The sequence below is a fragment of the Perna viridis genome, chromosome 2, assembly GCF_037379345.1.
Source record: "Perna viridis isolate PV_CMFRI_1.1 ecotype Kerala chromosome 2, ASM3737934v1, whole genome shotgun sequence".
In the NCBI taxonomy this organism is placed as follows: Eukaryota; Metazoa; Mollusca; class Bivalvia; order Mytilida; family Mytilidae; genus Perna; species Perna viridis.
Genome location: NC_142446.1, coordinates 55,712,923 through 55,740,807, shown reverse-complemented (window position 1 = coordinate 55,740,807; position 27,885 = coordinate 55,712,923). Strand labels below are relative to the sequence as shown.

Below are 27,885 nucleotides of genomic sequence, written 5' to 3'. Positions count from 1 at the left end.
ATACAAGGTGTCTTATAAATGATATTATAAAATATCTACAAACTGGAATAAATATAAATACGGCGTACCATACTTTTGTATTTTGATAGTCTTCCTAATGAGAATGTAATTCATTGTTCGTTACAATATAATGCCAATCACATTAAACGATTTGATATATGAAAAGATTTTTTTCAACCATTTTCTTAATTTAAGGGTGTCTTTTTTCATTGTCAACAACTTTCCATTTTCTTGAACTCGACAGGCATAATTTTTTATGCTAGATTTCATTTATAAACGTGGATTTGCAGAATACATGTTCAGAACAAAAAAAGCATCTTCATAGCGCTGCACTGTAGTGTAGGTAAGTCGGAATCTAGAATTGATGTTTTCCAAAATAGTTCATTAGTTTTACCGATCTCTTCCGCAGACCTATAACCACATCCTGACTAACAACGTACGTATCACTCCGCTTGCTTACATGTAACAATACCCGCTGTGTATATGTAGAAGATATTAATTTTATTCATTCCACATGGAACTAAGCATTGTTTAATGAAAATAACTGTCGTTGTAACTATAATTACCACTAAATATTAACAGCAGTAGATAATTTAAAAAAGAGATGGAAAATCCTGTTAGAGAATTAGAAAAAAAAATATACTGATAATAAAACCATGTCATATTCAGCAACTAGAACCAGTTCTCACCATACGTTGTATCTTTAAAACAGAATTCTCCATGCTGGGTTCTTGAAACGATTGGCTAAAACGGCAAGCTCATGGAATTGATGTATTGGTAATACTTTTCGAACAAGACCAAACGGATTGAAATATGGGAAGGGTGGGCCCAAAAATTTCAAATGACCGCCAGTATCCATTGTGACACTATCGATTGCCCTCCTGGTCGAATCGAACAGTCCGGATGCTTCGCCAAAAAGAGGTTCACTCTGGAAACGTTTACCAAACTCTTGTATTGTGGTTGCAGAAGGATTGGCACAGTTTGATCCATGACAACCTATGGGAGAATTTGGGCTTACATCTCGTGCTCGATCCTGGTTTTCGACATTGTTCGTACCGAGTAGATTATTAAGATTAATCGGTATTACAACGAATCCGCCTGGTTTTCCCGTCGAAGATGGTGCGATCATTCTTCTGATGACATCTAAAAGTCCAGACACAAAAGCTTTGCTTTGGTTTTGAACAGAAGCACCAAAGTTTACATCATTGGCCGGTCTATTTCTAACCAATGGTTCAGCAATTGGATTTGATTCAAAGGTTATTTGATTTTGTGGTGTTCCAATTGAATTAAGTTCTTGATTTGAAGTCATATCCATACCGATCATGGAAGGGCTCCACAGGAAATCGTTATTTATAATGGGGCTAACATAGTCAACATTATTCCCTCCATTACTTTGAGAAGCTTGAAACTGTCCCTCACTTCTGGGTTCAGATATGAAGTGGTTAGGAGAATTTATTGCATTGGGTGGACTAACTTCATGTGTAATAGGTGTGATGCCATTACCGAAATTTTGGTTTCCGAAATTACTTCCTGAGTTTCGTTCAATGTTTACCAACTCTCCTCCCCCTCCGGCTCCAGTCAAAGACGGATCAGCAGCAACAGATAAACCGGTGTGGCCGTCTTGGACAATACCGCCTGGATTTGTTACCATCAAGTCATTATTCGGTCCGGTTGAAACACTTTGCTCCGGAGGTTGATATGGCTCATATTGAGGGACACCATTAATCGAACCAAGATACCGTGGGTACTTTTGAGACTGTGTGCTTCCTATCCTTGTCAGCGCGAACAACAACAATTGCAACAGTGCTATCATAACGATAATGGCTGAAATAAAAGTATGATGAACATTTTTTTATCGCTGATAAAAAGCTAGACATAGTGTCCATTTTTTACAATAATGCTGTTCAAAGACATTTACCACCTAGTGCCAATTAAAAAAAAACACAAAACAAAAAAAAAAAAAACAAACAAAAAAAAAACAAAAAACAGTCTTCAAAAAATTAAATATATACGATAAGAACTACATCGCTCTAAACTTGAAGAAATGTAACCATAGGGGAGTCTCCTTTCTTATACGATAAGAACTACATCGCTCTAAACTTGAAAAAATGTAACCATAGGGGAGTCTCCTTTCTTGTAATCTAATGGAAATTAAATTCGACTCTCTTACTATAGCAGAGTTTCTCAGCAGCTAAGAAAGGATTCTCCTTTTTTCCTGGGACTAAATGCATGCATTTAGTAGTGTAAAGTACTTGTAAGGTACTTAAAATGTCAGTGCAGATAAATCAAAGTTTAACTATTTTGACACTGTTTCAAAATAAACATTTGTAAGTAGTTGTGGAAATGGAAAGCAAATAATGATGAATATAAGAGCGCACTTACCAAAAGACCATGATATAACTTTTGAAAGATATTGAATTTACAAAACATATATACAACCCTGGATTTCCTATGTGGTGTTTTTCCGATCAATCATGCAAGTTTTTATAAAACTTATAATGTAATATTGTCATTGTGCAATAAATTATGCTAATTATATATTTGTAGTATTAATTCCAATAGCAGATTTAAGTTGTTAAAGGTCAAAACCAATAAGGAAGTAAAAATCAGGTCTTAGTCATTGATTTGCACGATAACACAAAATTTTGTACATGTGTTTCAAATCCGACAAACTCCTTACTGGAGCTCCGAACAGCGTTTGGTGGTTCGAAACACAAAAGAAACGGCCGCTGCCTCTGCACGGAACCTTGCTCTACTATATTCCATGCGGAAAAAAAAGATGGAAACTCAATTTGTAATTGAATTCCTGATCAGTTAAAAGGGTGGTGGTACGCACATGAGATTCTTTTTGCGGATATCTTAATATTGATGATTTTAACAGACAAATTTTTCACTGACAGGTCCAATGACTTTTCATTCCATATTGTCTACTTATTTGTAGGCAAACCGTCCACCGTTTGCTATAATTGGTGTTTCTGTTGAGTTTCTGCATGGTTTTGTTTCTATTTTATAATCTGAATGAGGTTTAAACCATATTCTGATAATTTCTTTCATAACAATTATGGCATATGTTTGTCATTTTAGTCTTTTCCGCGCACACCATTTAATAAATACTCGGTACACACATTTATGGACATAGAACTCAAAATGTTATGTATGAAATTTATTAAATAACGCCTAATTAAAGGAAAACATGTGCGTGTGTTTTCTTGAATTTCTATGGAGGATAACATGTACGATTCAGTGGCGGATCGATCCAGGGTAGTGTTGTGGTGGTTTGAACCATTCCATTTGGTTGGTAAATTTTGTTAACTACTTGCAAAATTTTGAAAAAATGAGCAAATAATGGTCTCACGCTCGGACCCCCTTTTAGAAGTCTGTGGATGGGTTATAAACGTACGTTGGTCTTGCTTTAAATACAGTGTAACATTTCATACTAATCATAAATTAAAGATTTTTATTATCTACGATGTGCCAGTACTTATAAAACAGACATAAATGTTGCCAGTAGTTGAGCAAAATTTATTTTTGTTACACCACAGTCCTGATTCTCGGTCTATTTGTTTTGTTTGTTTTTGTTTTGTTTCTTTTTTTTTGTGTTTCTTTTTCGTTTCTTAGTTTGTGACTACCCCGATTTTAGTCTATATTATCACAACTGAAGTCAATACGACTAATGTTGCTAAATATATTTATATGAATCAAATATACATGTAGCATGGTTACCACAATTTGTCCCAACATGAGTGTTTTTACCCCCAAAAAATCATGTAAGGAGATAACGCTTATCACCTGATGGTCATGTGACTTGAAACATGTAATGCGTTTTAAAAATAGAATATTTTGTCTATAACGATCGCTACAACAATGAAAGCAGTGATGTTTTCTCGTATTTTATTTACTGTTTTGTTTAATTTTTGGTTGCTCGAAGTAGGACAAGCCTGGCCTTTACAGAACCAATGGAGAAACAACTTTACGAGACCAGAACAAATTCATATTTCATATGGGGGTAAGTCTTGTAGTATATTTTACATAACATTATTTAAAACTAGATTTATTTGTATAGGTCTAGTTATTAACAAGAAGCACGGGAACCTAAATCCTATCAAGAAATGCTTCTAAATCTCTGAAATATCGGAAGTAATGCAATATTTCGCACGAAGAGTTGGTGGTTTACATTCTTGCAAATCAAGCAGGGACTTCATTTTACACACCAGTAATTCAACAGATTTGCAACAAACTGAAATCTCACACTAACAGGCGGCTGGGAACAAGATCTCGTACTTATTTAATTGACAATGACAACTTGACTTTAATTGATCTTAACTTAAAAAAGGTATTGAAAATATTGAAATAAAACCTTCAGTTTCCCATATTCATCACCTATCCAGGACAGATTACGTCCTTTTGTTCTTTGATCTTTGTCACTGCCTTTATGCACGTGTATTAGAAAGTTTCAAGTTATTTTTGATATGTATGATGTCTTTGCCAGCCTTTAAGAAGTTTTGACGACTGAATTCGAAACAGGTACAGTTTTTGCTGCATCATCATCATGCTCCTCATTCGCGTCGGGGAGACTCTCCAAACTTTTGCTTGCTTAACAGCAGAGTAGTTATCTTTTTGACAAGAAATTGTCGTATTGACATCTTGAATGTCCATGCCATAACTTGTGTATGAAGAATTTTTAACTTATAAGTGATCATATCAAACTACAACTTGGGTTAAATTTAAAATTATGGTTTTTCATATGTTAAGGGTTGAATGGTCATGATTCATTAGAAGATTAATTAAGATTTCACCCCTTATAACTGGCATGGATTCATAAATTGTTGACGATGCATATTAACGATTTTTAATTTTCACGTCTACTTGGGATTCGCAAAAATAAGTTGCAGCGAACTGAAAAGTTGTCAACGAAAATGTGAAAAAAATTGACGGCAAAAATAAGTTAGTTTACTGTGTCTCAGAAATAATCATTGACAGTCGTCATACCTGCTAGGGGAGATAATCCAACTTCAAGGATTATCATTTTTATATATTACATATATAGTACATGAATGTGAGACCATTTCAAGCACAAGTATTTCTATTGTGGGCTTTCTCAAGTATTTTATATTGTAGTTCATGACTAGACACATTGAAAAAAGAAGTATTAACATACTTATAAAGCTTTTTTTATGTACATTTGTACATAACAATGTGTTTTTCTCCACTTTCTTGATGCCAATTTTAAACTACATGTACACAAGGAGTTAAATATATAAATCCTTGATGTACAATGTAAATGTACCTCTAGTTTTAGTGGTGTTTCTTTAATCACTCAAATTTTTTGCACACATTTATGGTATTATTTTCCCTGATTTATCTTATTTGACATGTACATTTTAAAATTTGTTTAACCTTTCATTTTAGATGACCCCACAAAAATGGTAGTAACATGGAGCACAATGAATGTTACTGAGAATTCAACATGTATATATGGCACACAGACTCCCAATATGGAGGCTAAAGGTTGGACCACAAAGTTTGTAGATGGTGGTTCACAGCATCATACACAGTTTATTCACAGAGTTAGACTTACTGGTTTGAAACCAGGAACTCAATATGGTAATGACTTATATGTACATTCATGCATCTTATGATATGATATAAAAGAAATAATTCATTGGGGTATGGTGTTGTATTCAATTACACATGGACTAGATCTTGGTTTTCGGTTTTTTTTTTATACTGAGCATTAACAAGATACAAATGTACATGTATAAATTATGAATATAAAGGCCAACCCATGTGTAAATGAGTACAACAATATGACAAAAAAAAAGACTTGTATAGTCATTATACCCCTAACTTTGCCATACCCCTAACTTGTGAAGTGGGGGTGAATAGTGATAGGGTCTCTGTCTTTCTGTTTGTACTTTCTTCCTTCCCTTATGCCAAAGGGTTACTCATCTCTTGTCCATAACTCTTCCTACACCACCGAATGGAATTTTCACATAATCTTTATTACATGTTCCCATTGTGCACCTCTTACTTTAGAGTTTAGATGTTGATCCGAATCAATTTAGGGGTTTCACAAAACATGGACATTGTCATTTATGAATATTGGGACATGAGGACATCTCTTATCTGTTACCCTTCTACATCACTGTATAGGATTTAATGAAACTTTCACTGAATCTTTATTACAAATTCCTGTTGTGCTCCTCCTATTTACATGTAAATACATTTGTATCATGTATGGCATACATTTAACTACAGTCAATGTACATGTATTATCATTTGTCATTCATAGTCCTTGGTTTTCCAGTCCCTATTTCATTTTCCATTTAGTTTTTGCTTTACGAGCCAATGTTGTTTTGTCCATAACCCTTACCAGGATATTTTAAGTTATCCAATTTATGCTTTGCAGTATATAGTTGTGGAAACGGTGTATTAATGAGTGACCTTCTGAGGTTTACATCATTGAAGGATGGATCTAACTGGAGTCCAAGCATAGCTTTGTTTGGAGATCTTGGCTTTGAAAACCCCCAGTCTGTGCCTCGACTACTTGATGACACCAAGAAAGGAATGTATGATGCAATTTTGCATGTGGGTAAGTAGAATATCCAGGAGCACGTAGTTGCAAACTATTTGTGCACATTTTTTTATTTACAATTTATTTTTCTATGTAAAAGGGTTTTTCATGTCAACTAAGATAGACACCTGCAGGCCTTCATGTTCTCAGGGTGGCTAGAGCTCTCATAAAAAAAATGCCAAGTTTTTTATCTGACATTTTTCAAAATTAAGGGTGATTGGGCGAATTTCATTTTTAAAATTTTTATCAATTTAAGTGAAAATGTTCTCAATTGAAAGAAATTGGCCTAATTTGGGGAAAAAAATAAAAATAATTGTTTTTTTTATTTTATTTATTGGAGGGGGGGTGGTTAGAATCTAGGATATCTTTTATTTTTGCCTTATTTTAAACATTTTAAAATAAATACTTTAAATATAAGATACAGTACATGTCACAACAGTCACCAGTTGTGCAGTGTATTGATGTCTGTTGAAGATTGATAACAACTACATGTATCTTGGAAAAAAAACTTACCCATCATATTTTCTCTTAAAGAGACTGAAGCGACATTTTTATTTTCAATACATGTACATGCATAATGAACACTACATACATGTGTGTGACTCATTCTGAAAAGTATATTAGTGGTTTTAAATGCAGGAAGATGGATACATATTTTGATTATCTGTTTTACGCAGTGTATTGTTTTAATGAATTTTAACTATCTAAGTACTAGTAGATTGACCTCAAATGTTAAAAACTATTTAAATTGCTGTCTCTGTAAGAATGAGGCAGTTGGTGAAACATGGTCAAGAAAAAAAAAAACACTTTGACAGTGTAATTTTACTACTAGTACAATGCACATGTATTTGTACCATCAGAATCAAAGAATGAGGATAAGATTTAAGATAAATAAAAAATAAAATGAGATATATTATCTATGAAATGCACTGCAAATGAACATTTTAGGGACAGAGATCTCTGTCAAAAACCTCATTTTTGTATCATTCTAATAAAAAAAATTTCTTAGCGTATCCAGTGATACAGAGATCAAATAGTGATCATTTTCAAATAGTGTAGAACATCATGAGTGAAAGTTCATGGTCTGATTTGTGGGTTTTTGCTATGCATGTTTCAGATTTGTCCCATTTTGCCTGATTCTAATAAATACTTGTTCTATTCTTTAACAAATTTTATCTTAATTTTATTTGATATAATTTCAGGGGACTTTGGTTACAACCTTGATACAGTGAGTATGCAAAATGAAGCACATCAACATACTGATAATATATTTTAGATACAAGTAGTCACTTTTTTAGTGATAGCTGGTGGTGTATACATGAAGTAACTACCAGTGTTCATACAGTGTTATACATACCAGTATCTTTCCAATCTAATTAGTAAATGAAATGTGTTTGTTATATATTTTAATTTAGGTGTTAACCTTCTTTAGCTGCTTTGATGACATATTTTGTGAGTGAATCATTATTTTTAGAAATAAATCCATGTTATCTTTGTTTAACCATGGGCTTGGCTTTTGTGCAGCATTATTCGACCCCAAGTGATGTCGACATGTATATACCTGTAATTGGGTTTTTGATTTATCAAAATACCTACGTCACCAGTTACTGCTTGGAACTTCCCTACACTTTCTGAACACTACACAAAAATATAGTTCAAATGTAATTCCTTTTATATCACAAAATACTTCTTTTATAACCAGTAAATATGTTTCTGGCAATTTTTCAGCTCAATAATATTCCATTATTTCAGCAAATAAAATTAAGATGTAGTCTTCAAATTAACTGAAGATTTTGAGGGACTCCTTTTTGGATGTTAAGTAATAAATTAGCATTTTTGGGATGAAGTTGTGTCAATAATGTGCCAAGAAGCATTAAATGTGCTAAGCATATTCCACTGAATACAATTATCAATGAAAATCTCCTTCTTATCATCAATATTTATGATTTCTAAACAGGAAGTGAAAAGCAGTGATTTTAAACAAGTAAAATTGGCAGAAAAAATCAAATTGATAAAATGTGTTTATTTTTGAAAATCTTATATTGATCAAGAAAAATATTTTTTAAGCTGAAATTAGTTCTGTATTGAGTATAATTACAGTTGTTGAAATATTTTTGAATGTGATTGCAAATTAACTTTTGGACAGATGTAAAAAAATTGGAAAAAAGATGAAACAGAACAAAATTTTCTAATGTGTGTGAAGTTGGATAATGTTTAACTGTAGATTATATTTTTTTTCTTCAGAATCAGTTGTTTTGATTGACACTCACCTAATACATATTAGGAGAAATACATTTTAATTCTATACTCGAATTCACCTCAGCCTGTTTGCAGTTTTTTTAGATTAATTTTTTTATTACTCAAAAGTTCCATTAAAAAACTTGCCATTTTATTTATGTTGTTCTGTACTACAATTCTCATACAATTATTTCTGGTTTTTACCTCCAAGACTGAAAAAATTCAAAATTTATTTTTCCTACGAGAATTTTGCACTGAACATATTGTTTATCCACCATCTTGTTTCTATGGATATTTTGAAAATAATATAGGAAATGCAGATGTATGATTGTAATTTTATTATACATTATGTAATCTTTTAAATCTTGTTCATGCTACAATTTTCACAAGAATTAAAAACCCCCAGTGCTAACAGCACTTCTGTTGTTTAATGGTATCAACCTGCTTAATGTTTACCGTTATATGGATCTGTACAGATTGTATGAAAAGGTGGTCAGCTACCCTCAATCAGATAGGAAAATAAATCTAGGAATTCACTGACCTGACATGTACAGGACGTGTATGTAGAGATCTTACTGCATTGAAAAGTGAAAAGTTTTTTATTCTATTTATTTAAGAATAATGGTTTAATGGGAGATAATTTCATGAACCTGATACAACCAATAGCAGCACAGGTACCTTATATGACATGCCCAGGAAATCATGAAGAAAATTAGTGAGTTTTTATGCGTTTCTTTTGTGACAATCAACAATATATGCTTGAAGAAGTATAATTTGGTCCAACAATTTAAGAGGTTGGAATTTCATTCCTCCATACTCCAAGTCATAAAATAGTTTCCCTGACAACCTCTAGCATTGCTTGAGTACAATGCAATAGTGTAAACCTACTAATTTTTGCTTTTTTGCTTTTTTTGGAATGGACAGAAAACCTCAAAAAACTGTATCTGCCAAATTGATTTTTAACATGATATAATGCTAACCATTTTTTGAAACCGCGAAAATTGATAATCGCAAATATATTCACTTGACATAATCCACGAAAAATCATATAATTACATTCTTTTTTTTTCAGTAACTTTTCAAATTATAGAAACAGATTTACAATGCCTGGAGATGAACATGGGGATCATATGTTTTACAGGTACAACTTGTATAAAATATTGGTCCATTGTTATAAAGACTTTATCTTGCAATTCAATCTTTGCTCTGTACCATTTGAATGGCCATTATGAGCAATTATTTTTTTTTATATCGGTACACTAAATATGTATATTGTCAATCAAATTAAGTAATGACTTGCTTCTATTATGATTTAATGTAAAATTGGAAATCTTTAGTGCTGTCTTTCTTTTTTGTAGTTCTGCAATCAGTCTGCTTTGGCACAGTTTTACATTTATTAATCATTGTCATATATTTTTTTTAATTTCTTGGAAGAACATATCCCAGACAGTGTAATTTTCATGCTACAGGTCTTACCACAAAAAGTAGCCATAATATAATTGCTGAGAAAATTTAACAGTATACAGTTTATATAACTATTAGTTGTCCTCAGACTTGAAGCAATTTTTTTTTTCATTTGCTTCTTAGCTTAAGGAGGTAGACCTAAGGTAAGGGACATAACTCATGAAGTCAGTGATATGTTTGTATCATATTCAATTTCACCAAAGGATATCAAGCTTTCATGTTACACAGAATGAAATTAGTCTAAGTTACTTTGATGCTTACATGACATTGATGTAAAATGCTGAATACAAACGTTCAAATGATTTGTGTCCCTTACCCTAGGTCTACCTCCTTAAGCTGTGCTATATGTTCATTTAATACATGTTATGATTACCCTTACCTCAAGGAAGGAAACACTTTGTATATCAGCTTGTGCTGCTTGTCAGCATTTTTGTTTGGAGTATGGTCTTTGAAATTGTAAATGTTTTTTCTTACCTTCACTTCTGTATATATACAACTTTCTTTGTTTTCAGTTTTAACATTGGACCTGCTCATGTGATCTCTATATCTACAGAATTTTACTTTTACTTCTATAAATATGGACTGATGTCAGTACCTAGACAGTATGAATGGCTAGAAAATGATCTGAAGGTAGGAATAAAACTATACAGCAGGTAATTTTCGTTGGGTGCTAATTTTGGCGTATTTTTTGGTGGTCTGTAAAAAAAAATATCAAAATAAATTTCACAAAATATTTACTCATCAAAATTTACAACCGCCAAGATAAACCTCTACGGTAATTTACTGGTTGATAAGACAGTGTGATTCAATCTTTTATCTGTATCATGTGTTATTGATTTGTTAGGTTGTATGTCCTTATTTCTTCCCTTTAGAATTTAGTATTACACAATTAAAAGATTTCCTCTGCAAGAATCAGGCAGGGGGTGAACCATGGTGGAAAAAACAACCAAGTCTTTCCATGGAATATTATTCAAAATGTCATCTGCATTCATTTCTTTTTTAAGTGTCTGTAGTTTAAGGTAGAAATTATATGAAATGCATTGCTATTTCATCGTTTTCTTCTTATCATTATATTGTAACTTTTGAAGTCGCTTTTCTGCATCCTCTGAGACTTCTAAGACAAACAAACTGTCAGTTGGTCTCCATAAACTATGTCCACATTGTCAAATTTATTATGTGTTTTTTTTCTGAACACGATTCCTTTTTTTTTTCAAATTTGCCTGATTCTTACAGATATCAGTAGTTAATGACTGTGATATAAGTCACTATCATGATTTATCAAACTGAGAAAATGTAATATTTATCCAGTTAAAGGCCTGGTACATTTTTTCTGGTTTATAATTCATGAAGGCAACTATCAATATAAATGTCATTACATGAATCAATAAGATTATGTAACTCTACTTTTGTTTAGTATTTTAATGTTAAAACCCTAGACTGCTTATTTCTGCTTGACCACTGTTGATTTAGGTTTAACCATGAGGGTAGAAAAAATTAACTGTAGTTTAGTGAATTTGAACTATTGTCATGATTAAGCCAGACCTAAAAGTAGATTAAGGCAAATCAGAAAACAGAAAAGAAACCTATTCATGTAATGAAACAAAATATGGCTTGTTTATACATGTAACAATAAGACTGCGTGATTCAATCTTAAATAGCAACATGTTACATGTATATTGATTTGTTAGACTATTTTTATTTACCTCCAACATTTACAATATACAGTGAGACCTGTGTAAACTGAGTCACATTTTGACTTTAAAATTCTAATATGACGTGCTTCAAAGCTCTTTAGACCATAGCCATGACCAACATTTTGTGCAACACATAGGCTGCATCTTTTCAAAAATATGAAGAAACTATTAGAATTGAAATAAATCATGGAAACTCCATTTTATCATTGTTTTACCATAGGCTGGCCATTTATGTCGTTATTTATGGGACAATGCAACATAAAGTGCCAGCCCGTGGTAAAACAATGATAAAATGAAGTTTCCAAGATTTATTTCTTAATTGAATCGCTGAAGACAGGGGTTTAGTGTACCAAGGTTCAAAATACATTTAAATTTATATAAAGAGTCTTTAAGTACCAGTCTATACAAAATTCAGACACTGCACCTATGGTACAGGTGATCATGGTGTAGAAAAACCCACCGAACAAACATTTTTTTTTAGGTCTTCAGATGCTATACTTCTAGGTAACATTAGTCTTTTCTGTATTCAGATCTACACTTTTGAGAAAATCATACATTCATCTCCCACTAAAATCAACCGAATCAAAGCAAATCAAGAACAATAACTCTTGCAAAGTGCTAATTTCATGTACAATCAATATAAATCTTATCTCAAAAGCGCAACATCTAAATAAAAAACCAAGACTGATCATGTGGTCTGTAACTGATTCTGAATATGAAATAAAAGTAAAGTTGTTGGGTTTCGGACATGCATGAATCACCTCCTGTCTGATTTTTATACAGACTGCTGCGTAAAAAGTGTTTGGTTTAGACAGGTTTTTGAATTAAAAAAAAAAACTTTTAAAGCATGCAAAAATGTTTGTGTGTAGTCACTAAGGATTTAGTTTTTTGTATGACTTGTTTACTACTCACACTTGTTAATCAGATCATTTTTTATGTTTTTCCAGGAGGCAGCTAAGCCTGAGAATAGAGCCAAGAGACCATGGATCATTACAATGGGTCATAGACCAATGTACTGTGCTAACAATGATAACGATGATTGTACTCACCATGAAAGTCTGGTAAAGTATTTTTGTACTCAACTTGAAAGTCTGGTAAATTATTTATTACTCACCTTGAAAGTTTGGTAAATCATTTTGTAGTCATTGGTAAATTATTTCATACTCACTATGAAAAATTAATCATAAATTATTTTGTACTCACTATGAAAAGTTAATCATAAATTATTTTGTACTCACCATGAAATGTCTGGGAACTAATTTCTTACTCACCATGAAAGTCTGGTAAATCATAGTATTGGTTACATCTCATCCCTTTCTATAAAAATTTGATTTTAGGCTTTGTGCTATGAGAGACAGAGCTGTTTGTACTCAAATGATGACTTTGTTGATGTTTCATAGGTGATTGCTTGACCTACAGGAAAATACAAAACTTCCTAGAACACCTGCTCTGCACATGCCTTAAAAGTTCAAACAATTACTTCCTAAATACATATGTCATTTGCTATAGAAAGATCTTGAGCCATTATGTTTCAGGCACTCTTTGCCTACTAGAATAAAACATTCAAATTAATCCTGTAGATCGATTGGTCAGCTTGACCATGATACACCTGGAATATGGGAGCAGGACCAGTGGTTTTATGCTTCCTTTTCAGTGATTACCAGAAAAGCCAACATTTATTTTGAACAAGATATTGTAGAATAATAAAAAAAACATTCAAAGTGTCTAAACTGGTTGTATATGTAGTTGTTAAAGAATAGGACCTTCATTTAAGTTCTTTTTATGACAGTTGAAGGTATTACGTAATTTAGAAATGAGTTGACTGACCAAATGGAATTATGATAGCTGTTCTGATTCAGCAATATGAAAAGATTGCTGCTATAGAAAAACAAAATAATTATACAACAATACTTGATATTTCTTTGATCTCTCAAATTTTGGTGGAGGTATGCCCCTTTGATCTTAGTTTTTTAAGTATATTACTGAAGCATCTTGCCATTGCAACTCCTCTAAAACTACTGAACAAAAATATGTAAAACTTGGTAGTAGTAAGGACACAATATATAGTTGTGCACATTGTCAGGAATTTCGATCCCATAAACTTTGTGGGGGTTATCTCCTTTAACTGAGTTTTCTGAAGTAGACATGAACATGACTGATGCAGCTTGTTTTATTCCGATATTGTACCATATTATTTATGTTATTTGTAAAAGGTGAGAGTGGGCGTACCTTACATACATTTATTTGGACTTGAGAAGTTATTCCATAAATATGGCGTAGATATAATGGTATGGGCACATGAACATTCTTATGAAAGACTTTGGCCAGTTTATGACAGGAAGGTAGGTTGACAAGATATAAATAACAGTTTGTTTTTCTCTTTGTTGAAATTTCTTTTTGTGCCAATTCTGGAGTGAATAACAATTATCTACCATTTTTGGCAACAAAAAAAATACATTACATTATATCATTTACATAAAAATAATTTTTTTCTTGACACCACACAAGTTTTTTAAGAGATAAAGCATTATCTACAATTGTACATGTAATTTAAACACACTAGCATTCAATTTTTTTTTGTTGAAAATATAAAATCAGAAACCAAAGAACATGATCTTAAATTTATTATCAGTTCCAGTTATTTTTACTCTCAACATCTGTTGAAATTTGTACCCATCAAAATCAATAACCAACAGAATCTAGAAATTGATTTGTATCGTCTTCAGTACATATCATCATCAGCTGATGTTGAGTAACTGCCAGCAGATGTTCTTACATCTTTATTTGTGTATCTTTATTTAGGTGTCATCGTTCAATCTTATAGAATTTGATAGGTTCATGAGTGCCATGATTGCAACATTAAATTGGAGTTGACTGAATTGTATTTTGATCAATTAAGTAAATAAAATTCAATGGTCAAATAATTGTTCATGTAAGGCAATGTGTTTATTGTATAGACAATGATTTTTCATATGGAGTCTTCTAGTAAAAGATTGCTAAAGTGACAGTTGATAGAAAATTATGACAAAATCTGAGTCATCTCAATTTGAGACAAAATGACAGTGCATTCCATTGATTCCAGTCAGATAACCTATGAAAAGGATTTTTTTCCGTATTAATTAGTGTATTTTGTATATTTTGTAGGTATACAATGGAAGCCGAAGTGAACCTTATAAAAACCCTAAAGCTCCTGTCCACTTTATCACAGGATCAGCTGTAAGCTAAACCATATTTTATTACTACTACTGTTGTGTCCCATGTCATTTAGAAAAGAAGTGTTTTTTCAAGGCAGAAATGTTTACACAGGAAAAATTGCAACATGTGCTTTTAAATGTTATAAAAGAATGGAATTATATGTTTAGGACTTAAAAATGTTTTGTGCCTATAAACACACATGAAAACAAATGTTTTCCAAAACTATATGAAAACCATGCTGCTTTCTTACATTAAGTCCTAAGCCTAGGATGATAGACTGTGTAGAAGATGAAAAACACATTTTGTTGCATTGTCTGAAGTATGAAGAAGAGAGATCGAACATGATCTCGTCATTTGTAGTTTTGACTGCTATTTTATCAGACATACATAAACTAAAACTATTACTGAGTGTAGACATCAAAACTGTTTCCAAATTCATCAATGAAGTCTTCATATACAAAAAAATACCAGTTTTATATATTGTAAATTTCGATGTGCTGTACACGTGTTCCAAGGAGTAACCTTTCATCAGCAGCATTAAAATCAAATATATAGGAAGATCATAATCAAAATATTAGTTGTATACAAGAAGTATACAAATTTAGGTAAAATGCTAATTGAAATTGTCTTTCAACACATTCAATAGTTTTAATATCTAAATTGTTCAAAATTCTAAAATATCTTTGCTAACATTTAACATTTTTTTCTCAAAATGTTTGATCTATTAGGACTTTATTTGTAATTTGTAAGTTAATTGCATCATAAGCCTGTTGAGGCTGGCTGACTATTCATGTACTAAAATGTAAAATATTTGTTCAGGTTGCACCATTAATAAATAAATAAACATAGATTCTTATGTACTTGTTTTTTAATGAATTAATTTGTAAGTTTTAAAAATATGAAAAATATGAGGTACATATGTTTTTGGACATTTTTCAAAACATCTGAGAACATATGCTGCAATTTTCCCTGTGTAATTCAGTTTTTGTACATTTTGAGTGAAAGTAAGAATAATTATGTCATTTCAATAATTATAATTCAAAGAAGGTAGTTAAATATCATGGATTTTCTAGCATTCAGCAGGGACCCTTCTTCAATTTTTTTTTTTATCAAAATCATGCAATATTTCCAAAATTTTAACTTTACCTCCCTAATTTTGACTCCCAAATGGCAAATTTGTCAATTTTTTTTCCTAAAATCACAGATAAACCCCTGAATATTTGTAGATATTAAAGTTGACTTGGTTAATTATCATTTTAGAAAATACAATCTGCACACTACATAAAGTAACTAATCAATTTCACAAAAAATTCTGTGTGTAAAATTTGTCATAAGATTTTACAATACATGTACTATTTTCATTTATTACTTCATTACTTATGACTAACTTAACACTTACTTACAAAAACTCTACACTGGAACTACCTGTAACTTTACGCTGACCACTGTTCGTTAAATTGATTTCTTTCCTTTGAAGACATTTTTAGACAACAAATACTTTAATATTATGCTAAAATAAAATAAAAATAAATATAAAACTTACAAAAATGCATTACAAAGGAAAAAGATATGTATCCAGTATTTTCTTTAACTCATTGACAAAATTTATTTACACTATATATTTGATAGGGATGTGTGGAAAGGCATGACCCATTCAAGAACCAGACAATTCCGGAGTGGTCAGCTTTCCGTAGTTTAGACTATGGTTACTCTAGGATGCAGATCATCAACAGTTCTCATGTGTACTGGGAGCAGGTCTCAGATGACCAGGTATAGTTGCGAGGATTTATACAGTTGTTATACAGGGGTTAACTTAAGGGTGGAACAGTCAGATGTGGTGGCTGAAAAGGGAGGTTCTAATGCTATTATTATTTTTATCTACATTTCGCAAGAAATTATCAAAATTTTCCATTGAAAGTTGAGGGCAATATCTAACCCCTAATACCCCCTGGATCTAGAAATTCTTACCATATATACCAGGTTGTAAAGAATCTAACCCCTCTGAGAGTGCAAGACAGAGAAATCTCAAACAAATAAGGATAAGATTTTGATTTCTCAAATGAGAGTGTCTCAGATTTCTGGCAGTAATTGATTCCTTTTCTCTCTTCTAAACTTGATTTTGTGTATACACAATGTAGTATGCAAATGCAGAATACCCTGCTACAGAAATTCCTCCGTATTGGCAAGTTGTCATAAAATGTTTAATTATGAGATCACAAATGTCATGTGGTGGGATAAGGAAATCTTTCATGGCTTAAAATATGGATATCTAAATGATGGGTTGAGACATATTTGCCTTCCCATAAAAATTTGGGAAAAATTTTGCTTACAAGATAACTACGTTATTGACAGTCAGTTACTCTTTAGGTACATGTTAGTAAGCAGATTATCTAGTTCACATACTTTTGTTTATTATTGCAATATAATATACTTTTTCAGGGTGGTGCAGTGATAGACAAAGTCATGATCATTAAAGAGAAACATGGACCATATTAACAGTCCAGGACTGCTGCTGTCGACAGAATTTTTCTAAAAAAATTTGCATGCTACAATTCTCCATTGCTGCTGTTGACAGAATTTTTCTAAAAAACTTACATGCTACAATTCTCCATTGTTGATGTTGACAATTTTTTTCTTCTGAAAAAACTTGCATGCTACAATTCTCCATAAATATCTATATAACTGTTCACTATATTTAAGTGTGCTTCTTATGACATTTGATTTTATTTAACATTCTTAAGACGGCTTTGCTTGTTTTACTACAGTATGTAGTAAAATATTGAATGATTTTTTTTTTTTTTTATTATTTTTTTTTTTTTATTTTTACGAAATTTTCTGTGATTCTGTTTCAAAACAGCATTGACTTAACTAGTCAAGTTAAATTCATGCATGTACATGTATAATGAAAGCATGAAAGCATGCAGTATTTTGAATTCTGTAATCCTTTTGTTCATCTTGCATATACTTATACACAGAATCATACATGTAAAATTAATAGCAAATGACGGTGTCACAGTATTATTTTCTATTATAATGTACAAATAATTTTACCTTTAAAAATTTCATGTTAAATAAATCTCAGGTAGGACCTTTAATAACAGGATAACACCTTAAAAAATTTGTGTAAATTTTCATTTCTGAAAAATAAATTCAATGTGTATCATATACATTCTTTATACACTATGCAGTGTAGATTTAGTGTAGTAACATTTAAAAATGGGTTGAAATGGACAGCAATTTTTTCTTGCCATTTTTATTTTCTTTAACAATAGTCAATTATTATCTCCCTTCATCATACTATCCCAACACTCTTACACGTGTCAAGGTGCTTTCCAGGTGGTGTGTTTGATACATTTCAGCAACAATATGTACTGCAAAATATTTTAGTTTTGTCATCATCTGCCTTATTCTTACATAGACCTGTACTTTTAAACAGACAGCATTAGAAAGGGGAGATAAATCCAAGAAATTCTTGTTGTATAGTATTTATTTATATATTTATATTTATGTGTTTATTTTCGTTACTTTGATGTAATCCAGCATGATTTCAGTAATTACCTTTTAGGATTTTAAGTATACAATCTATGTTCTAGGATTCCACATTCCTGTCACCCTGGTTGAGGCAGGTACAATATTGGTGTAGGAAAGTCATTATGTTTCTTTTCCTTTTGACTTTTGAAAAGGATTTGTTAAATTTGGCAAGCAGACTTTAATTGTGGGCAAGTTAATTTCCATTTGAAGTTTTACGGCGGAAACCTAAAAATTGCAAAGGAATGCAAAAATCCTAAAACACAGATACAAAATTGCAGATTTGTTTTACCGGGTAACCCAGGAGTTGTTAGTGAGTTAATTTTACATTTATTAAATCTATTTAAAATTATTAACAAATAGTAGATGTATAGTATTCATAATTTTATTTGTTTTTTTTTAATTCAGAGGGAAAAAATTGAAAGGTTAGGTAGGTTTGATGATATGCCTAGGTATATCATCAAAAAATCTACTTAATTTGTTTATTAACAGTACATTTGTATTTATTTTGAAATGATAAAATGTTATTCCTGAGAAACCGCAAATGAAGTGAAAAATATTTTGAAACGTTCACATTTGCAGTATTTAGACACAGCTAGGCTTGTATTACATTAACTGGGACATACCCACTTTCAATAGTTCTAATTCCTATTTGTCTGGTATGCCATCTGAAATGAACCTTGGAGTAAGTACGAATAATGGAACCCAAATTTGTGGTTCATGTGGAAGAAAACAAATAATTGAAAAACACCCTAGGTAAAAACTGGCTAGCAGTATTTTTTTTTTATTTACTAAGGTACATATTTTAGTAGTCACTGTGATTACAGTTAGCCTCCTATTTACACCCCTGACTCCAATAGATAGCCTCTTGGAACTCAGCCTTTATGGACTTCCCTGGAGCAAAGTGTCAGTATACCACCTGTTTTAAAAGTTGTTGATTTCTTGTTTTGCAAAGCTACATTTTGTAAAGGTCCTCAATGCACAAAATAAAGGTATTTTCAATTGTAAACTTCAGTCTGGGATTCAAGGGAATCTTTATTTTTTTCACAAAAATTTCATCTTCCAGTATTATTTAGGCCTGAATTGTTTACGATAGTCACACATGGAAGTACTCCTCAGTATTATTTAGGCCTGAATTGTTGCAAGACGGTCACACTGGGAAGTACTCCTCGGTATTATTTTGGCCTGAATTGTTGCAAGACGGTCACTCTGGGAAGTACTCCTCAGTATAATTTTGGCCTGAATTATTTTAGAATGGTGAACCAAGTAATGAAGATAACTTAAAACTCCTTGACATTCCAAATTGTTACTTATACTGGTAGGTTAGATATCTTTCATGCATTTCAATTTTATCTTAATGGTACAAATTTACATTGTTAGGCAATAATTACTTTTCAGAGAAGGGGTTGAAAATTATTTTAAGAGGCAGCTGGAGTTGAAATTTTTTTTTTGAAAATCCACTGTGAAGTGATGGGGGAAATGTTGAATTTGGAGTAATTTGAATTTATGAATTATTTTTGATGATTAAGTGGTTGGTGCCTTATTTGTAATTATTCTTGGGTTTTATGTCTGCTGATAGATTTTCGTTTTTATTATTTGGACCATAAGTTCCATGTTTGTAGAGTCAGAAGTATAGCATGTTCGATCATTTTCTGGTGATTTTGTATAATCACATACTTTCAAAACAAATTAGGCAAATAAGAGCTTGTGAATCAGTGCAGGAAGAAATATGAGAAATTTAAGTCGGAAATGTCGGTATTTTAAACACGTGATCCAGGGTCCGGTTTCATAAAGCATCTTAAATTGAGACTTTTATCAAGTTCTTCTTCAACTCGAATTTCGACCAATCAGATCACTTGAATTTGAAGATTTGAGGAAAAACACAGGGTTTGAAGAATTTTTTAAGTTGGGATTTTTTTTATGAAACCCAGGCCTGGACTGTTACTGATGATGGTTATTATTTTTTTTACTTAATACTGTTGTTTTGTAATGAATTTACTTTGTTATGTTTAGACTAGTTTATATATTAAAATTGGAATCCATAAGCAATTTCAGTTAGCCTGTAAAATTTGACTGAGCACAAAACATTTTGAAAGTGTACAAATTAATTTGAATGCTTTTACTTTCTTATATATATTTTATAGGCTTTGATGGATAATGACATAAAGAAATAGACCCTTTTGTGGTAAATTGGTGAGCATGCTCAATATACACTTCAGCGAGGTAGGGCTTGGGTAGAACAAAGAAGTGCATATAGAGCATGCTCTACGCATGCTCATCGATTACCCCACCCTTAGCACAAAAGGGTCCATACTGTCCAGATACTGTGGAAATATAATATTAAGGTAACATTGTGACATTATAGTCTACCATATGTAGCCTAAATTTTATGGCTAAAATGTGGTTGTATCTGCAATGGAATAAACAGTGTATGATTTTTAAATGACCACAAATCGTATAATGGTACGATGTTGTTGTGAGAGTGTGGATAGGGGATACTTCATCCCCGCTTTCTTCCCACCTTGATCACCCTCCTGACCACTGCTTCCCGACCCCTTTCATTCTACTCATGGTTATTGTTCCCAACCATATCCCCATTCCCCTGCCCCATTAACCACCGTTCCCCACCCTTTCAGCTACCGATCCCGCCCTCTTAACCCCCGTATCACCACCCCCTGTTCACCTTCCCTGTTGCTGGTGACAGTGTCTTCATTTGTAGATATTTAGTGCCTTGAGTACCAATGTACAAATCTTTATGAAATTGTTCCGTGAGTACAGATGTACAGATCTTTATGAAATTGTTCCACATGGTGCCTTACTTCAGAAGGAAGACTGATTTTGAGTGTTGTGATTGGAACTGAATAAGAATTACGAGCTAGAAACGATGCCAAATCTTTCTGATGTCCTGACAATAGCTTGCGTGAAAGTGAATTGATCTCAATGAACTTGTGCCAGAAGGTGTGGTATTTCCAAAGGAAGGGTGGGTTCGATTTTAAAGGGTTGTGACTTGAATTGTTTAGGAATTAATGGTCACTTAGGTACTGGTCAAAATCTTATTCCGTGTCGATCATTTAATCTCACGACAACTCCATAGCTATATTGAACATAAAATATCGTGGCCATACTTGCCCGAACTGTTTATAGTTCGAAATTTGCGGTCGTATCAAGCTGAGTCCTGTGAATTTTATTAGAAATGAGACTTTTTTACCGTATAGGTCTTTTCCTTATTGTTTGGAGTTGTGACATTTTTGATCTAATTGTATTTGCTGTATCTTATTCATTTTTTTCATACATATGGTTGCATTGCATTTGTTGCGAAGCACCTACAAAATCAACAATATTTTGGGGGAAATTATCGAGCTCTTTCGGTACTATGGCTTACCTTTAGAGTAACCAGGGACCTAAAATTAAATCCTTTATGTGATTTTGTCGAATTTACTTAACATTTTTGATTTTTATTCGTAAATATTTACCAGTATTTTAGCTTTTCGATGAATAACTACTTTTATAAAATCGCCGTATTTGAAACCGCGTATTTGAAACAGGCAAAATTTTATATGAAATTAACTCAAAAAAGATTTGGTGGTTATTATTGACATTGACCACTTTTGGGGAGCCGTGAGATCTTTTAAAGGGGTTAGGATGACTAAATTGCCTATGACCCCTCAAGGATTAACGGGATTAACATGTGGCTTACAGCGAGTAATATAGTAATCTTCAGAACAGGGACAGTCTTCTCTTGAGCTAATGAAATGATTTACGAACTAATAGTTTACTTTCTATTATTTTATACATGTAAGTGTTTTATTAAAGCTGCATTAGCTGTCATTTCCGTAAATATTTGTTTCTGTTGAAATATGCCTTAATTTTGAATTATTTCTACTAAATTGTACTTTTCCTGAATAACTTCATTTGATATCCACAAATAAAATGCATTAAATACACGAAATGGGTGTCTATATATTTATTGTCATATAAGACAAAAAATCGACCTAGATAAATCTTCTTGTGACCTTAATCCGCGCATGTGCTGTAAAGGTCGCCTCTTTAATAACAAATCTGATTGCAAAAGCGAAAGTGGTTATTCAGCGGTAAGGAAGACCGACGGACTCGAGCAGTTTAAGAAAAAAAGTTCTAATATAACGCAAGGATCCTTTTGAAGTTTACCTATTGTGACATAATGTGGCTCAAATATGGTCATTATTTATTTGAAAACTAATCAAGAAGTAGATGAAATGAAATAAAAACACCTGTGAATTCCTTATTATTTTTTTACAAAGGTATAAGTATTTTTGACCCAGGTGAATGTCCTGTCGGCGGTCTTCGGAAGTAATGGCGAAAAACAACTAGATGAGAGCTATCGATCTTCTCTGTTTAAAAAAAACCCGTTGTTTTCACAATAGTCTGTAGGTATTATCGACATTTATTGCTTCAATTGCATTACTACTAACTTATTTCATTGAATCAGCAAATTTCAGTAGAATCAAAACTGAACAAATTTGGCAGCTAATGCAGCTTTAAATCTCTGCCAATCTTCCAGTTAACTACTTACGGAAGTTCAGTCAGTTATTGTCATAAGATTTAAGCAAGGATCCATGATGTTAATTACATTAATATTACTCGCTATAAATATTTGTCAGCAACGATAAAAATCAAGTCAATTCAATCGTGTTGAGTGACGATTGATATGGTGTATTAAGTGTGTAATAAGCTTAAAATTTTCTTATAAATCATTTCTAGCCCAATAAAATCGACAAAAAGTAGTCGTTTACTTCTACACACACAATGAATATATTCACAGAATTTAATTAAGTCTCATCGAAAGTGACATTTTTATTGCATTTTTAAATGTAATACGTTATTACTATTTGTACAAAATATTAACTTATTCACTTTATTTGAATTTTGTCATGAATAGTATTGAACTATTGAAATATGTCTTAAATAACATGGCAGTCCATTTCTCATCAAGTAGACGGCCAATGTAGTCAAAGTTCGCGCCCAGTGAAAACAACCAAGAAAATAAAAGGTTTGAAATCTCACAAGCGTTTTTGGTAAATAGTTTCAAAAGCCGGAGGTTCCAGATTTTTTAGAAATAATTTTTAAAAAAAATGACCACTGTTGAACTATAGGACAGAACTTACAATTTCAGAAATATTTTTCCACTGAATATGAATTTCACTTATCTATACATGTATTTTAAAATCCAAGCAGGTTTTCCATGTTCGTGAATAATTAATGACTTAATCGATTTATTATTTTGCTATCTTATATTGAACACGAACAACTTTCGTCGATCTTTATCACGTAGAATCAACTTGACCACCATCTCATTTAAGTAATGTTTTCCTAAGTTTTCCACGTATAGTCATGAGTGCCGGTGGGGCTGGTTGTGTAATCACTTGAATTTTTTTCCTGCCATCAAATACTTTCCACATCTCCGGAATTCTAAAGATGTCTGTCCATTTATTATTTCTATCATCAAATTCACTACCAGTTTCTGACGCATTTGCCATTACTGATGTGGCTGGCTTTATTTCATGCGATATTTGCCTGAAATTGTGATCACTATTACCAATCTTGTGGCCACTTTCCACCCAGCTATCAATTAAAGAAACGCCGTTCCCTTGCGTAGAGAAGTTATCATTTTCAGCACTTGTTCCGGTTTTTTCACTTGTACTACTTTTACCGTCAACGTTGGTCAAGCATATAGTCTTTTCTCTCTGAGCTTTCTTCTGAGATTTCGAATGCCCTAACTGCTCAATTTTTCCCATATAAATCTTAGCCTCCCCGAACAAGTCTTGGTTACTTTGTCGTAAAACCTTTGCCGCTTCTTGTATGTATGAGTATCTTTCTTGCTTTCGTTTGTACAATCGATGTAAGTTTCTAGTCACTATATTTGCTTTTTTCATATACACAGTCGCCGAGTCGTCAGAAAGGCTAAAGTCTTTGGGTTCCATCGGTACTACATCTGCTGAGTATCGTAGATCTGGTGACCTCATAGAAACGTTGCGCCGCAAAGATGGCTTTCCGTTTGAGCTCCTACTACTAGATGCGCTTTCACTTAGAAAGGATTTAACCAACGAGTTGCTTGACTTTGATATTATGGGTAACTTTTCTACTTTGCTATTTTCAGCATCTTCCTCTCTCCTCAAACCTTTATTTAGCGACGGCGTTTTTAACTTAATAATATTCAAATCTTGTTCGACGTTGCTTTTCTCCCAGTCTTGCCGTTTTATCAATACTGTATGTGCTCTCTCTAGTGTTTTGTGAAATTTTTTGAGTTGTTTCTCCTCTCTAGCTTGTTGTTGTCGCGCTTTTAGCTTGTCTTTCGCCTCTAGCGATGAAAAGTTGTTCGAAATCGCTGCATCATGATACAAATGCTCCACACCAGAACTCATTTCTAGTTTGCTTTGTTTTGTTTTTGTTAAAAGCACTTAAACCATTAATTAAATAAATTCCAACGTAGCTTATCAACTAACGCACATCCATTTCCTTTTTCAGAAATCAAAAAGAAGAAATTCACAATATCTTTTCTTTAACTTTCTACCAACAAAACGGGGTAAACTATTCATATTTCGTATCTCTGATCATATCCTAGTGACTTTCCCAACTGCAGAAAATTCGTTACAATTGATCTACAAAATTAGCAATTGAACATGAATTCGAGGTCTTTAAAAATCCCTTATAAATAGACCTGCAAAATAATTTCTCATATCATAAGGCACTTATTTCACAAAAGTAAGAATTTTAAATCTAATCTCTTGTCAACCCATGGCTAACAGATCAATATTGATGGAGAATTCGTTACTTCTTTTGACAAATCGAATTCAAGATTTAAAAAGGTAGATTCAACCTTACCGATCTTTTATCAAAATGTGCAGTTATTTTAAATCAAACAGAATTGACATTTTTAAAAACTCCTATTTGACAGGATTAAAAATACGCAAACAGCATGCATAAATAAAAGAAATGATCCCGTTTTTCATTTTCTCAAACTAACATTCTTTAGATTTGAATATAAAATTTACGTTTTTGAACCATGCTTATTTTTATCTTTCGTTTTTTAAGTTATTCAAACCCACCATTTCCGTAATCTTGTTAACACTGTGTAATATACGAACTACACGTTTGTTGTTAATTGGAAGGAAGCACTATGGACGTGTACAAGGAAATCCAATAAGGAAAGTTAAATATTGAATTAAGGATTGTTGTTGAAGTACCAATCCATATAAAATTCAGACACTGCCAACGTAGCTTTCTAGTGGCAAAAAAAAAAAATAAATAAATAAAAATAAAAAAATAAAAAACACCGAACAAACGATTTTTTTTTTCATCTGATTCATCATTTGCTACATTTTTATGTAATATATAGTCCTTTCTGTGTGCAAATATATGTTTTCTCAGAAAGCCATCACATTCATCCCCACTTAAATCAACTCAACCAAGAACGATAACTTTGGCAAAGTTCCAAGTCTTAAAAGATAAAACACGAAAACTAGATATATGGTTTGTACCTGCTACTGAATCAGAAATAAAATTGGATTTCTGTGAGTGCCTGGCGTTGTATGGATAGACTCTTTTCTAATACTTATCAAGACTGCTACTAATTACAATGTGGTCTATCTTAAAGACGCCAAGAACCTAGTTAAGTTGTAGTAAAATGTTCAAAAACTGTTACCTTAAATGCAATCCGTTCAATGAGAAAACTTGGAAGCTAAGAAGTTCGGATACAACGTCGATAATCATTGTAAAAGTGCTTGAATCAATTCACAGGATGAATTATTGGTCATTATCATGTCTTTTCAAAATGACAAACTGTGATAAAGTGAAGTTTTCTAAACGAGTGTATACGGTTGATCCTCTAAATGTAGTGATCCTCTCAGGTCTCATAGGTAACAATAAAGACAAATGCATTCTACATTATAATGACACAATCAGATTTTAATGGATTAACACTAGAATAGGATAAGTATTAATTAACATTCATTATCAGTGACAAATGAACTTAACAGGACATGTCATAAAAAGATCTAAGCAGAGACCGAGATCTAAATCTAAGTAACTACACGCATTATGGTTTATGTTAATACAAACACATAATGTGTAATATAAAGTAATCATAACGAATTATGACAAAAAATAGCACTTGTAGTAATACAGTTAAATTTCCTCCAAATGGCAATTTACCGTGTAGAAAAAAATCCTTGGTAAGTTAACTTGTGACAAGGAATTTAACCACAAATCTGAACGAATTTACACCTGCTGAAAAGGAAATCTAATTTATCTTCTATCGAAAAGTCCTATCAGTGATATTAAACATTCTACAGCGGTATTCAAATGGAGACATAAGATGATACAAACTATTTTTCCTATTAAGTACCAATCCATATAAAATTCAGGCACCTTTAGAAGAGGTGATTCATGACATAGAGAAGCCAACAGAACAAATTAAATGATGTAGCTTTTCTGGCCTACCTTTTTAACTATTTTTATGTAACGATAGTCCTTTACATATTCAAATCTATATTTTTTGGACAACCATCTCCCGCTAAAACCAAATCAAATGACAACTCTTGCAAAATGCCGAGTTTTTCTCGGAAGCACAACGAAAGAACAAATCAAGACTGATCATCTGGTCTGAAATTTATCTGTTACTGAAAAAGAAATAAATTGAACTCGGTGGCATTTACAAGCATGGCTCACCTCCAGTCTGATTTTTATAAAGACTGGTAATTAAAATGTTTAAATACAATTGTCCCTAGATATCTTACACCATCTCCTATTGACGTTAACTTCTTAAGAATTTTATCTGCATCCAAACAGGAATTGTACAATTCTTAAGCTTTTAACTTTGATAAGTCATTTTTTAATGACTTGCTATTTGAAGCATTTCGTGCAAATTATATATATATATTTTTTTCACTGAACGTTCGACTAAGCACAGTTGGCGAAATGAAATGAAACCGATTTTCAAAGTAAGATAAAGTCCGACATTGCCATCTTTTACATATCAGTATTACCACTTAGAAGACAAATAAGCAACACATTTCAGCCGATTAAAAGACGAACGAATTAATTATCTAAAGTTTAACGGAGAAAATAGATATGAAAAAAAAGCTGAAAAAAGATAATCTATATTACCTGCTGTGTATCTTTGAATATTTCATATAAATGAGATTTATGAAATCG

The 27,885-nt window shown here is 32.2% G+C and overlaps 3 protein-coding genes across 5 annotated transcripts; 1 reads left to right on the top strand and 2 right to left on the bottom strand.

Moving 5' to 3' along the window:
• Window positions 1–476: 476 nt before the first annotated feature.
• Window positions 477–10,856, bottom strand: LOC148626129 (uncharacterized). 3 transcript variants are annotated; one of them, XM_088569838.1, is made up of 2 exons: window positions 10,751–10,856; window positions 477–1,824 (listed from the first exon to the last, which is right to left on the bottom strand). In XM_088569838.1, exon 2 carries the CDS (start codon window positions 1,811–1,813, stop codon window positions 704–706), a length of 1,110 nt encoding a protein of 369 aa, XP_088425964.1. In that variant the 5' UTR covers window positions 1,814–1,824; window positions 10,751–10,856; the 3' UTR covers window positions 477–703. The 3 variants fall into 3 exon arrangements, with proteins under 3 accessions (XP_088425964.1, XP_088425962.1, XP_088425963.1); XM_088569836.1 differs by lacking the exon at window positions 10,751–10,856 and adding an exon at window positions 7,088–7,167; XM_088569837.1 differs by lacking the exon at window positions 10,751–10,856 and adding an exon at window positions 2,383–2,456.
• On the top strand, window positions 3,790–20,738 carry LOC148626128 (acid phosphatase type 7-like). Its single transcript, XM_088569835.1, has 12 exons — window positions 3,790–4,006; window positions 5,410–5,604; window positions 6,410–6,592; window positions 7,777–7,802; window positions 9,430–9,527; window positions 9,885–9,953; window positions 10,789–10,906; window positions 12,918–13,031; window positions 14,184–14,312; window positions 15,115–15,186; window positions 16,795–16,935; window positions 17,605–20,738. The coding sequence occupies exons 1-12, from the start codon at window positions 3,865–3,867 to the stop codon at window positions 17,659–17,661; spliced, it is 1,344 nt and encodes a 447-aa protein (XP_088425961.1). The 5' UTR covers window positions 3,790–3,864; the 3' UTR covers window positions 17,662–20,738.
• On the bottom strand, window positions 18,649–27,885 carry LOC148626127 (uncharacterized). Its single transcript, XM_088569840.1, has 2 exons — window positions 27,838–27,885; window positions 18,649–25,331 (listed from the first exon to the last, which is right to left on the bottom strand). Exon 2 carries the CDS (start codon window positions 25,092–25,094, stop codon window positions 24,024–24,026), a length of 1,071 nt encoding a protein of 356 aa, XP_088425966.1. The 5' UTR covers window positions 25,095–25,331; window positions 27,838–27,885; the 3' UTR covers window positions 18,649–24,023.